This window comes from Desarmillaria tabescens (genome assembly GCF_030435595.1).
Source record: "Desarmillaria tabescens strain CCBAS 213 chromosome Unknown EV420scaffold_50, whole genome shotgun sequence".
In the NCBI taxonomy this organism is placed as follows: Eukaryota; Fungi; Basidiomycota; class Agaricomycetes; order Agaricales; family Physalacriaceae; genus Desarmillaria; species Desarmillaria tabescens.
Window position 1 is genome coordinate 215,768 of NW_026848349.1, and position 13,784 is coordinate 229,551.

Below are 13,784 nucleotides of genomic sequence, written 5' to 3' on the forward strand. Positions count from 1 at the left end.
GTGCCAAATCGGACGTTGCAAAAATGGTTTTAGAAGATCTGTTCTTCACACATAAATACTGCACTAAATTGGTTCTGTGCAAGATTTGTCAGGCGGTACTAATTATTGCTCGATTCATGTATTCGACCAGCGAGCAGTTGTCCATCGCGGTCTCTATACAGGACTCCCTGGCCTAGTCTATAATAGCGCACATCACTTGTTCGAGTCTTCGCCCAAGCAGGGGTTCTCGTTCGATCCGAGGCCTGCTGTAGGGATAAAAATGTCACACTATCTTTCTCATTTTGGCTTGGGACTTGCTATGGATTTTGCTCCTGGCAAAAGAAGAGAAACCGGGGGTACACAAGGCTAGGAAAGACATTCGCATCACTGCACTTGTCTAATAACTTTCCCTCAGGAGAGAGGAACGGGATTCCCGCCTTGTCCTCGTTCGAGTCGAGTCCTCCACTAATGGGCTATAGTTCTTTGTTGTCATACTTATATTCATTTCTCCTAGGGGATATAGTGGAAGAAGACGACGAACGAAAATTTAAATCGAGGGGAAATTTTGGGAGGTTGCTGACCGTGTATAGATCACATGGTCGTTTCATGAGCCGTGGGAAGCCTCTACCCGCCGCTTCCTAAACAAGACAACATTGATCGATCTTCGTTTTGCGCTAACACTTGACTTGAATCAGTCTCATGATATATTCAACGATTAGCGGATAGCCGTGGAAGACTCTGAATGAAGCGAATGCTGCGAGGATTGTTGGAGAGTGGCGCTCGCAGTACGGGTAGATAATAGAGGTGTGTGCATTGTGCTTAGCCTTTTGACGCCAAGGTGTCACTAACCCGGGCTGTCTAGGTCGAAGTCTTCGCCTCTGTTCCTGAATTGTGGCCATCACATCCGAACGACTCGAATCTGGGGGAACCCCCGAAGAGCTGCTCATCGATCCTCTGTGCTGTGCCAGAATCGTAGCTAAAGGCGTAGGGTTGATAAGCAGTGGAGGTATGGGCATCGTTTCCTTCACATTTCTGTCTGTTTTATGTCATGTCTGCAGGTCTGGATGCGACCGGCTTATACTATGATAGATTGGGATTGTTTAAACCCAATCTATCAAAGTCGCCTTTCCGTCTGAGCAGACGTTGGCCGCTGTCGGTTTTTCGTATGTGTGGTGCTACTGTTTCTGATTTCCTTTCAGTGCTAATGACCTTTCCTACAGATATTCGTCTGTCTGCGGGTGTGCAAGGGCAGACACGACGCGCCAAGGGACGTGATGTACTGGCGTATGCGTCTAGTAGGATCCGTCTCCTTGGAACCACGACGGAAGGCTGGTAGTGGTTTTGTCAATGAGGTTACTGAAGGTCTACTACATTATCGCGCTCCTCTAATTAGTTAGCATTGATCTCACCGTGTCTAGGTCTCCCTTCCACTCAGCCTTGTTCACACGGTCTTCCTCCTTTCGTTCTCATTCACTGCCGTGGTACCGGCATGCATAGGCTCGGGTCGTCTCTCTCCAAGTCTCTGACTCTTTCTTGGGTGCATCGACTTCGCTTATATCATACCTCCCTCGTCCCCATCGAAACAGGACCATCTGCACACCATCGTTTCGTACTTCAATTACATCATATCCTGCTCAGCCATTTTGCCGCATTATGTATGTCACTTCACGGCATGATGGCGCATCGGGATTCGCGACTACGCGAAGAGCTTGTTTGATTCTAGCTCGTGCCATGGGTAGGGTACTCCCATCTAGACCTTTTTCACTTTCCTTGCTGCTGTACTGGATCCCGTTACTTAATTCTAGGATACCAGAAGTCCCTCTTGGCACTGTTGTTAGAGCGCATTACGAGTATTCAAAGCTTCGATTGTTCACTCGAATCGGGTAGAGGGGGTTTGGAGGATTCTTTGCTCTTGTTACTTATGCCGTTACCGATCTCCGTGTTTCTCTCTTCCAGAATACAGGCTGCTTTGAAGTTCGCATCAGCTTCGCGAAAGATTTGGGATTCGATCAACCACCACTTTGCTCCCAGTAACTCAGGCGCTGCCGGGGAGGGATGCTCAGGTCGGATGGCCTGAATGGGTCATGGAGGTATGACCAGTTTCCTCTCATTGTTGCGGCGTCGCTAACGTTAGCTGTCCAGTCCGGTAACTGTCCACGTCGACCCATATACCTCCCTCCGAGGATTCTTGCCATCCTGAATCAGACGACTGATACCAATAAGAAGGAAGAGAGATGGAAAAGAAACTACAGACTATCGGGTCCTTATGGGTTGTGTAAATAATGTGCTACCATTGTTTACCATCCTATCTCACCGCAATTAAGTGGACTAGTGTGCAGCACACTGTCAACCCAATTAAATCAACAAATATCTGTGTGAAGACATCTTTCAACTCCGAGTTCCCGCAACTTTCCTACTTCTTCATCATCTGCCAAACTGATCACTGACACTTTCTCAAACTTCTTGCCATATCTTTGCCGCCCGACTACCCAGGTACGACCTGATCGAATGCGACGTCCACCGGTGCCTATGAGTGTATACCAGCCATCGGGTATTGGGTATGTGTGGTTAGCAATAATTTTGCATTCACAAAATCCCCCCGTATTATCCTTGATGGACAACTTCCCCCATCGAGGTTCGCCCGATGTTTCCGCCAAGCCATTAACATAGATCGAGTCAATCCGTGGTCCCTCATACCAGTCAGAATCTATCTTCTCTGTCCGATCAACACCCCCGACATTGGGCTGCCCCTCATCCCTCGGAAGTATGGATGTCATCACTTGATCCCACGATGGTCGCCAAAATACTTTTCCGTTCCCAGGCCCAGGATAGTAGAAGAAGAAATCTGCCCGAGACGAACGCGACATGGCATCCATAACGGCTGCCCAGAAATGCTCTGCCGAGCCTTCGATATCGAAAATTGGGATATACTTCATGTTGAACAGGCATACCAAGCTTGCAAATTTGTCCAAATGACTCATTGACACCCGCTCCTGCATCTGTGACAGGATGTTAAATGGCATGCCAATTAGTCGCATCTGGGACAAGGATCGCAGACGTTCATAGACCGTCGTTTGCATATCCTTGTCCATGATTCTGTCATCGCCAGTATCCCCGCCGATGAGCGGATCAGAGCCGTTTGGGACCTCCTGTAGTGACCATGCTCGTCTGAACCAACACCGGTCACTCTCAAGGTCGCCCGGTTTGATATTCAGCGGCAGACCGAGTCCGCTTAAGTAACATACCACTCCATCCAACTTGTCCTTGTAGCGGACACCATACACCCCTCCAATCGTGGGGATATCCAACTTCCACTCCTCCTTGCGTAGATCCTCCCTAATCCCATCCCTCTGCCGCACACACAGAACATCCAACCATGCATACTCTGCTCCGAAGTTCAACATCTCGACACGAATGAGATTAAGATCAGCATCCTTTGGCAGTGGCACGGGCCACTCGTACCCGTTGATGGGTGTCATCACATCCACACGCTCTTCCACATCAAGCCACGCATGGGATATCCCCTGCCAGGATATGATCCCAACCCAGTATGGCACCACCCGATTAGCATACAGATCCCAGACGCGTCGAGGGGGCATGTTCCGCTCGGTGATCATGTCATCGGCGATTACCTGGCTGCGCATTTTCTCGTCCCTCTGTTTCTCGCACAACAGCTTATCAGTGATGGCGGAGTGAAACCAGTAGAAGCGCAAATAAGCGTAGGCCATGCCAAAATCGTAATTATTTTCGATGTAAGATTCGAGAAGTGAGGACATTGTAGAGGATAGATTGTATGAGGTGCCGAGTATCACGTTAAGTTTCTCAAACACTCCATGGACACCAAGATCGGCACAGGGAGTGTCGGCAAGAGCAGAGGAAATCACCTTTCTACCAGTGTATGACCGTTGTTTCAACACAGGAATTGTTGATTCGTCTCGACCGGTCTCAGTGAGGGCGGAGAGAGTAACCTCAGGAGGGTTATACTTGCGCATCTGCGTGCAAAGCATTATTTCTTGCCTCTATATAACATTGTTCTTACCTCATCCATTACCAACTTAAACTGGTCTTCATAATAGGCCCACTCTTCGTCGAAAATATCAGGAGATTCTCCCTCTAATGGTAGCAGAATGAGGATGTATAGCATCAAACCAAGACAAGTACACATACCCAGTTCCATTGCCAACATGCGTCGCTGCCAATCCATCACCACGCCAAGCAGGTTTCGCCGTGCTGTCTGGTAAGAAGCAAGGAATACAGATTAGCGCTTAGACCACCGAAACGTGTCACCTGCACTGCCGAAAAACAGACGCTGAAAGATAACCTATAGATATATACAAAGGAATTAATCTTCATGTATCACGGGTTCGCGTTGCCTTCATCTTCGCGATGTGCAATTTTGCAGCTCCTGATATGATAAGTTGCGTCTTTGTTATCTGTCGAACAAACACCTGAAGGACGACAGGTGGGCTACTTGTCGGTATTCTCTATCGAGATCATCGGTCAGACCAGTGTGTTTCGCTCTTTCGGTCGTTTATTGGCTTGGTTTCCCATACTACGGCTTCTAAGAGGGATGAGTACATGTTACAGCTCTTGAATATTTGCAACGTCAACGATGTCTACGCTCGGACGAGTGCCTTCTCCGTGCCGGCGCTTGTCGGTCTCTGTCGTCGATCGCGCGGGAATCAAGCCTGTTTGGACGCAGAGAATATCAGATCAGGATCGCATTCAGTAATTCTTGACGTTTGCATTCTGTCGAACATCGAGAGCCTTGTCAGTCGATGAATAATAACAGGTGAAGCACGGGATTTACAATTCTTGCTCAAAGCTCGAACCATGCCACGGGTTTAAATCGATTAAAGTGTTTCGTGTTCGAATCACGCCAGGTTCTTAACTTCTTTGAGATAGAAGACCTATGCAGGGGCGGACCTGCATGAGGACATGCGAACTTGAAGAAAGATGCAAACCTGAGAAATGTAAGTCAAAGAGACATTTCGCGAGCTGCACTCCATGTCGTAAGATTACCCTGGCAGAAAAACGTGCATTGCTCGAGCGTCATCATGGAGAACAGCCGTAACAAGGAATAGAAGACAAGAATCAAACAGCGGCACCGAGCAGTAACCCGAATCGAACGGGACCAAAAATCTGCACATCTCTTGGATCAGCTGGCTAGAAGATCACTGAAAAATGGGAAAATGGTGGTTATACAATAATGCCACAATGATTTTCCCATGTTTCAGCGCTATAGACACACATCAGCGATCCATCGTTACGACACAGGTGCATTACGAGTGACGCGAAACAATGGGTGCAACTTATGCATGGGAATAACAGCAGTAGACTTATGGATACAAAATCGGCACGACGTCCAGGCAAAAGAGATAAGACCTGTACCTTCGGATGTGACTCGTGGAACGTTACACAGATACTTCCTACTCGATGTAGACGTATGCTAGATTTACCAGTCACAGAAGCTGCTAAGGGTCGAAACTAGAGAGAAATCGTTAGTCACACCCCGTCAAAAGAATAATGTACGCACCTCCATCACCATTCGATACCGTATTTGGGCTACCTCTGATCACTGGGTGTCAAGCATAGGATGGACATTCGCAATATCGCTTTGCCCCAAGGTGCGCCGTGTTACGTGTAGTGGGGGAAAAGAAAGTAGCGTGTTTTTTTAGTGACGTAAACTGTTGAGAGACTTGCAGATACTTATTCTGCCAATATGGATGCTACAGCCGGAAGGTTATTTGTATACATCTTCCTTGTTTGAAACGACGGCAGGAGAAGTACTTGCCGAGAAGCAGAGATAAGGGAATATGAAATCTTTGATCGCGTCAAAATCACGTGCATCTCGTGTTTCTTTCCGTCTTCTCCGGTGACCTCGAATTGGCACCCTCCAGTGCTCACTAGCGACTACAAGCATTGATTGGACGATACGTGGAAAAACCACGATAATGGCTTCGCATCGCCAAAGAAATACACAACTTTCCTTCTCGAAAGTTCCCACTCCACGACCGACCGGAGAATACTTGAAGCTTCGTCATCTTCTCAAGAAGGGTGATATTACACTCGGTTCCAGGCTCAGCTCACGAAGGATCCAATTGTCAGCAAACCTCGAAGTCGTGGCCTTTTCAAGCGAATGCTTCCAGGATTTCTTATATCTGCGAGTTGGACCGAGTACAGGTTGTGGTTGATGGTTGTGCGTGCATTGTCCTTTCGATCTGGATCTCGTTAACGCCAGTTGTCCGGGTCAGCCCTTACCGACACTCCGTTTGTGCTAAGCGAATCGAAACTGGAAAATCCCTTGTCAGGACTGATTCACATCCCATGACTGGCGGTAGTGGCGTCAGTTCATTTGGCCTTGCTAATTTTGTGCCATAGGTAAACCAAGCGGCTGAGGGTTCTCACCACCATGGTCGAGCTTGTTCCCTCTTACCTCTCAGATCTCATATCTGTTACGATGTAGGACGGAGATTGACTTGGCAGGTGCGTCTACTGTAAAATCTTCCCATTTATGTTCTAATGGCATATAGCCTGCGCGCGCAGCACATCGACAAGAACACGCATCTCCCCATATGAACATCTCTTTCATTCGTCAAAAACATATCAGACGGAACATGCCAGTGGTAGTAGAGAACGGGAGGAGACGACGGATGGAAGATGTGCGCGTACGGATCTACGAGACTAGTCTCGTGGATAACGTTAGCCTGGGTTGGCGTCGCTGCTCTAATTTCGTGTCTTGGATGCACGCTCGGGGTTGTAGGTGCGTATTTGTGCTGTCGATGAGTAGAGATGTTGCAAATTGGATTTCTAGATGCCAATGTCTGATGAACGCGCTTTCTGCGAACTGAACATGACGGTCCCTTAGGCGTGTTTGGATCCTGGCCTCGAGCACTGAAATTTGAAGGTGCGTACTTGTTCCTTGGATGAAGTGTCGCTAATTGTGGATCTCCAGACCTCACATTCCTGCGTCAGGCTTCGACGCGTCAGAAACGTGCAGTCGTTCGCTCCTCTCGACCACGTTGGCTATTATGTCTGTATACCCTGCTCGTCATATCGGCCTGCGAGGGCGACGGAAAGATCAAGACAGGTCTTCACAGCGATGGAAGATGGAACGTTCTCTGGCATTCAATCGGGGAAGTTCATCATTATTACATGTTTTTATCTTCTCGGCATCTTTTACTTGCATAGATACAAGCAAGATATCTGTCACAGTCTGGACGTAGTCCGGTCAGATTGATACCACCGAGGGCCTGGACATGATGATCATTCAAACACGTTCAATTATGAATATCCTCTTCATCCCAACCCCATGTATTGGAAGCTGCTCGTAGTAAATCTCGCTCTTGCTTGTGAGATCCGCTTCATCTTCATCCCAGCCGTGGACTCTGACCATCAGGACTTGGAGTAGTTGTCTCGGCTGCGCCAGCCGGCAGGCCTGGAGGTGCACCTCCAATCCCAGTGATAGACGATGTAAGCTCTTCAAAATTATACCGGCTATCCAAGTGTTTTGATCCAGAGGTTTAGACTGTTTCAGGTAGTGACCCTCGCCGAACGCGCACTGGTGTTTAGCAGTCATTGAACTGAGAGCAAGTTCACGCGATAGCCAAAGTTGGAACCGTTTCGTCGGACTCGTCCATCCCCAAGTTGTAGTTGCCCTCGAAAACAAAGACTTGGCTGTTTTTCCTCCTCATGGATCCGATTTCTTTAAGCTTAGCTTGATTACCGCATGGTGTTCATAGCACACAAAAGACGGTTGTGAATACTTCCTTTCCCTCCCACTCCCGTTTTCTTAGAATGGCGCTCGCTCCAACCTCCAATAGCTACTCAAGTGAGACGCGTACCGGGTTGGGAGGAGTACGTGCTCATGTCAGGTCTGGCTTTACAGAACGCCTCCTGCATTTCCAAGTCGCGCCTCTCTGCGTCTTTATTCTTTAGGTGCTTGAAGCGTTTTAGCATGGCTCCCTCCTTTGCACGTACCACCACGTAATTCAAACTCATCCTCACTATGATCCTTACTCGTGTGTTCTCCTTCCTATCGTTCCTTCTATACTCACTGTTTTCGTTAGTGACACTCGTCATGTTTGCCGGCGATGGTCCTGGCGGGACTGATCCTCGACCTGCGGGAGATAAGGAACTTGAGGTGGGCGTTTTCTCGTGGTTATCTTGCTGACCGTGCTGATATGTGAAGTCATTTAGTCTCGAGATATAAAGGCGTGATATTTTGCAGGCCTTTAGACAAGAACTCTGCCGTTTATTTCAATGCATCCGAGTTTCGCTCCGTAGAGCTCAAAATGACTAGCGGATTCATTGTGTTTCAAAGTCCACCAAGTATCGCTCGATTCGTTGACATTAGATATTTTCAAACTCGGCGTCTTTTAACTAGAACACGAGGTCCACGGTCGATATCCACCGACGTCTAGACCCTGCTGTCGTCAGATTACTATCCCGTTTTCCCATGTCGACTCTTGCTCTAATAACCATTCAGCACCGGGTTTACTTTCCAATCTCTCACAGTGCCTCGTTCCAACTTTTTCCAACGGGAAGTCAATGCTGATCTCCATTTTACAGCTACACGCTACTTTGAAGCCTGCATCGAGTCTCACAAGACATTTGAGTTGTCACGATACTCGTAGCTGTTTGCAGTCGGTGCTACGTGGCTCTTGAGAATCACCCAAGCAGGACTTTGCGGTTACGGTACAGACGGCGACCCGACGTCGGGATGTCACCAACTTCCTCCTCTTCGACTCCTACCCTCCTCTATACTGCACCAGTGGAATATCTTAAGGGACAGGTAAGTCGTTGTTTAGTCAGTAATATTGGTCCTTCATTTTGTTGTTTCGCCGAATCTGCCGTGTCTGGACTCCGCAGGTTCATTGATAACCTCGTGCTTCAAGATCGCGCACGCCCCTCTAAGCTGAGACTCGCCTTGCTAATATCAACGGTCTTGGCATACACTTTTCGTTCAGAGTCAGATAAACATATTCACGTCAAGCAGCGTTCTCCTTGAGTCACCTCAGTCTACCCGCGCTACTTTCTCTTCTTTCCTTTCATTTTGTTCTTGCGTTAAAGGCATTCCTACAGGTACAAAGGGCTTTAGTTCGTTGGCATGGGCCATCTCGTAGGGTATGCACACATCTCATCTGTTTTGTATCCTCACTCAATGGCATTCCCTTAAAATTGATGCGCCTTGGCTTGTCTGTCGCTTGGAGACTCGTTCTGAAGACTCGTGCTGTCTCGAGCCCAAGATGGCATCTTTATAATGCCGAACCTTAGGAGATTTCACAAAACTGCCCTGAAGCATATGGACGTCTCTTGGGACCTCTGCTAGGTTTCTCAGACTGAGTACCATAAAAATATTCTCAGCTACGCTAATGATCGGATAGTTAACATATCAGTCGGTATCGTCTGGTATATAGGGTGGTGCTGGTGGATGTGGTATGGCAGAATTATCTAAACTGAACATACTAACTCGAGACGCATTTATGTCCAGCAATGGGTCCTCGGAGTCGGAACCGCTCTAAAAGTGAATAAGTCCACGACTTGTGATAAAAATTGGAAGGCTCGACTAACCGTGGGATGGCAAGTTGATATCTCCGTCGTGTTAGAATGTTGTACAAAATATGGTTTTAAAGTGGCGACAGATTCCTCAAGGCGCACCATAATAAGCCGCACTTCGTGATCATTATACGGTTCCCATCGCGTCTCTTTTGCATCGTCTTTGATCGTCAAGAACAGTTGTTCCCTTAGGAACGGCTCATCTCGCGAAAATTTGTCCAAAAGTTCGAGGCATGCAGGCCATACAGGATCAAGCGGACGAAGGCTAGCGAGTTTTAACAATGTCATCTGCGTGCTCGCATCCTCCATCTTGTCAGGAGATCTCGCAAGCCTTCCGCCCAGTATGATGCAGATAGCCGCAAGATTTCCAGGGTAATGGATATAGTTAAGATGCGTATTGATGTGATAAGGCTGGGAGTCGGTATCAGAACACACTGTTACGGCATTGCTTGATTCAAGCGTGCGAGAGACAGCTGAGATATAAGCCTGTAGGATGCCGCGCCAGGGAAACATGAACATCGTCCGCCCTATAAATCCGAGGACATCGAGATCTATAAACGTATGCAACGCAGTGGTGTCCCCACTATTCATGTCATCTTTCAGAAGACCGCCCATCTCCACAACACACTTTGCTAGTGCATAAAAGCCTTGCGGCAAGTCATCAAGTGTCTCCCGATTAAAAGACACTCGGCAGATCATGTCTCTACATTTTCGCCGTTGCGAAGCTGAGATCGGCCAGAACAGATTATGCGCCAGTGATTGGGGATTGTGCGACCGGGTAATAGTCATGTGTCCTAGGATACGAATCACATCGTAACGTATCATCCATAATACATGAGACCAAGGCTTATACTCGCTCGCGAAAAGCGGCGACATTATGACCTCGTCTATGGTAGAAGAAATCGCAGCACTTTCGCGAAAAGACAAGGATGCATGTTCTTTGATGCATATCCGGAGATCTTGCATTGCAAATAGGAACATACCCAGGCAATGTACACAAAAGAGCTTCTCTGATGGGGTAGGGTCACTCCAATGCACTGCGGGAAATGAACGAGTGGAGAGGACGTAGTTGATGATAGCAAGTAATAAGCGTATATGCCGCGATACCTTGGCATCGTTTGAATACATATCAAATTTGGCCAGCGCGTTCAGCAGCTGCTCCTCGATGATATCGTAAAGCCCAAAAGATAATGCGTTCTGCAAATTCATCGTGTAGGTACCATCATCCTGTGGCTGTGCCCCATTCCATAGTGTTCCCGGAGGTGCAATTATTCGCCTGAATAAATTGCAGAATTCCTCGAGCGCGTGACGATGACTAGATCGACCCAGGCGGTGGAAAAAGCGGGTGGAAATCAAGTCGGAGAATAATGATTTCCACACGAAGGGATGGAGGGCTACACTGCCAGGTTGTCGCTCTTTTGCAAGACGCAGAAAAAGGTCGGCGCCGGATGGGTAATTGGTGGGACGAACATCATTGTGGCAAGCGATAACAGCAGTCAGCGCCGTTACTTCGGAAAGGGGTGGATCGTAGGGAGTTGGAGTCAAAAGTAAACGTGGAATGCAAGAATGATGGCTCTGTCGTATATCCGCTGAAAGACGGAGACGGCTACGAAGTAGACGTTCTATACATGCATCCTTTCCCTTTATCAGAGCAGAATATCTGGGATCAATGCATGGTTGCAAACATTCCTGTAAGAGCTCTTGTTGTTTCTCCTCGATTCCGCTTCCTTTGAATGCAGTATCCAACTCTTCAGACTTGATGCTGACCGGGAGGCCACCAATGCTCTGTATGACACAGCTATGAACCGTAGGGTTGGAAGACATAGTGTACAACGAAGAAAGAGACTGAACATCTAAGAAGTCTGCCTGAGATTCGATGGTTTGGAGTTCCAGTTCTCGAATGGAAGGAGGATACTGCACATCTTGTTCTTTGGATGTCCATCGTAGCAATTCTCTGTAGGTCATGAGGAGGAGATCCGTCAATGGCGTGCGATAAGGACACTGCGGGGAGAAAACGGGGAGGAACATAGCGATGATATACAAAGCAAATGATCCGCCGGTTATTGTAAGTATTACACATGCAATCGGACGGTCCAAGGCTATCAGGAAGACGACCAGTCCCACGAGAAAGATAGTGAGGGATATATGCAGCAGAGACGGAAGGATCCCAATAATAGCTGGGACATTCCATGCCTCGAAACCCATATAACGAAATTGACGAATCCTGGCTCGATCTCGGGGAGTAGTACCAGATGATGCCAGCATGTGTTGTCGTATCCACTGCTTCGCCAGAACTGCGACAAGAGCTGTTACCAAACTCAAGGAGAGACTTGTGAACCACAAGCCATTGACCCAACGATCAGACGTGGATGCAACGAAAGTGGTTGTGGGGTTCAATGGAGACATCGGAATAGAGCTAACCGCAACACCAGTGGCCATAGCGCGCTGGATGCTGACTGCTTCATACAGCAAATAGGAAGATATCTTTGTGTAGTCTGCCTGCAAGCTTTGGGACGTCTGTACCACAAAAGTTGTTACAACAGCAGAGAACAAACCAGCCTGAGGGCCAGGAGGTCAACCTCCTGTGTCATGACACATAAACAAGGGTAAACTCACAAACACTAGTAGAACATCTACGCTGTCTTGGAGAGTCTCTAATCTCCCGGCATCAAATTCCTGACACTCGTCAAGGAATATCCCCCAGACTCTAGCCATTGGACCGCATTCCGATCCTAGAGGGTCTTCGGGATATCGCTGCTCGTAATCATCAGCATGGACTAGAGTGACTATTTGAGCATCTTACAAGCATCATATGATAATGAGAAGCATACCTATCTTAACTCCCGGAGAATTGGGATGGGAGTATGTTTGCTGTTTTGCTGGACTTGGATGATTACTGCGTGGAGGAGCACCCAGCTGGTGACTACCTAGATGTGTATGGATCTGAGGCTGATACAACTGTGTAGGTGTGAAAAAGTAGGGGTTGTGAGGAGGCTGAGGAGGCTTCGGTTGTGGTTCATTGTCCGAGTCACCCGGAATGTAGCTTTCCTGACCACCTCCCTGGTGTGATAAGATGTTCTGAGGTTGTCCTACAGCAGGCATATCTGGTCGTGAGGGTATGAAGTAATGCTGTGGAAGTGACCAGTAATGGATAGGTGGAGGGAAAGGATCCAAAGGTGTTTCCATAAAATGTGGACTATGACTCGGATATACATTGTACTGCTGCACTGATGGCGTGAAGGAGAGTGATGATGCCGACGACATGGGAGCTATAAATGGTGTAGGAGGAGTAGATGGCTCTGACGTATTGCTCGTAAAACCTGTCTGGTTGTTCCGAGTTAGGACATGGTTTCTTTGTAGGGTATTGGCAGCAGTACTTGGGGGCCCTTCAACATCTTTCTCGCCTGTGCCTGTAGGTTGGCTTTCTGACATCCTTGTTATGCCTAGGGAGAGTCGTGCACTTTCAGTCAGGACAGAAGATAGGGACAGGTGGTAGTGGAAGGGGTACAAGGAGTCGCAGTCATCGAATTTGTGTCGTTTTGAGCGCCCAGATCTACAAGTTTACCGAGGTCCGAACAAATCCCACGCATCTTTGATTTTTAGTTTCCAGGGCCAGCCAGAGTGCATTGCCTTCAAGACTGAGCGTCGTCACTGATTCCAGGTTTGATACACTGGTGTAATATCGTATAGTGAGCACGCACCGAATTACCATCCGTCGACTGGTCACTGAGATTCCGCTCTTCACAGGTGTGAATGGAAAATACCATTACTGCGGCTCATTTACAATCAGATGATTGCTAGCATATCAATCATGATGGGGCGCCCATCAGCAAGGGACCCGGGAACATTTTGAATGTCAATCCTGCTCCTGGTGCCGTAAACTTTATACTAGTCTGGCCGAGAACGATGCAAAACTGGAATACTTCCCTTAGCTAATAGCGCCTGCTCCATGACATTTAAATGCGGGCGCCGTTCAAGTGGCACAAAAAAATCGAACGACAGGGACCACCATACCATTGGAAGGAATGACATGTACATATCGATGATCTACTTGGCAGTGAGGGCCTAGTAGGCATAAGATCTTGAGTAAACAAAGACGATAGAGAGTGTGTACCTCTAATCATCCCGAGTCTGTAACGCCCTTGAGACGCCAATCCTCCGTTGGCAGTTACAATTCTTGTATGGAACCGTGATCCGATCAACAGAAAAAATCCCTATCCAACTTGTTCGATGTAACGGTTCGGTCG

General features: G+C 48.0%; 2 protein-coding genes across 2 annotated transcripts; both read right to left on the reverse strand.

The window, feature by feature from the left end:
* Positions 1-2,129: 2,129 nt before the first annotated feature.
* Positions 2,130-4,165, reverse strand: EV420DRAFT_1720606 (uncharacterized protein; the record flags this gene model as incomplete). Its single annotated transcript, XM_060479754.1, has 3 exons — positions 2,130-3,971; positions 4,019-4,092; positions 4,147-4,165. 3 exons carry the CDS (start codon positions 4,163-4,165, stop codon positions 2,340-2,342), a joined length of 1,725 nt encoding a protein of 574 aa, XP_060325452.1. The 3' UTR covers positions 2,130-2,339.
* A 5,208-nt stretch (positions 4,166-9,373) lies between these two features.
* On the reverse strand, positions 9,374-13,031 carry EV420DRAFT_1768045 (uncharacterized protein; the record flags this gene model as incomplete). The annotated part of the gene is made up of 5 exons (XM_060480952.1): positions 12,915-13,031; positions 12,369-12,861; positions 12,154-12,314; positions 9,553-12,096; positions 9,374-9,499 (listed from the first exon to the last, which is right to left on the reverse strand). Exons 1-5 carry the CDS (start codon positions 12,930-12,932, stop codon positions 9,374-9,376), a joined length of 3,342 nt encoding a protein of 1,113 aa, XP_060325453.1. The 5' UTR covers positions 12,933-13,031.
* Between the last annotated feature and the right edge of the window lie 753 nt (positions 13,032-13,784).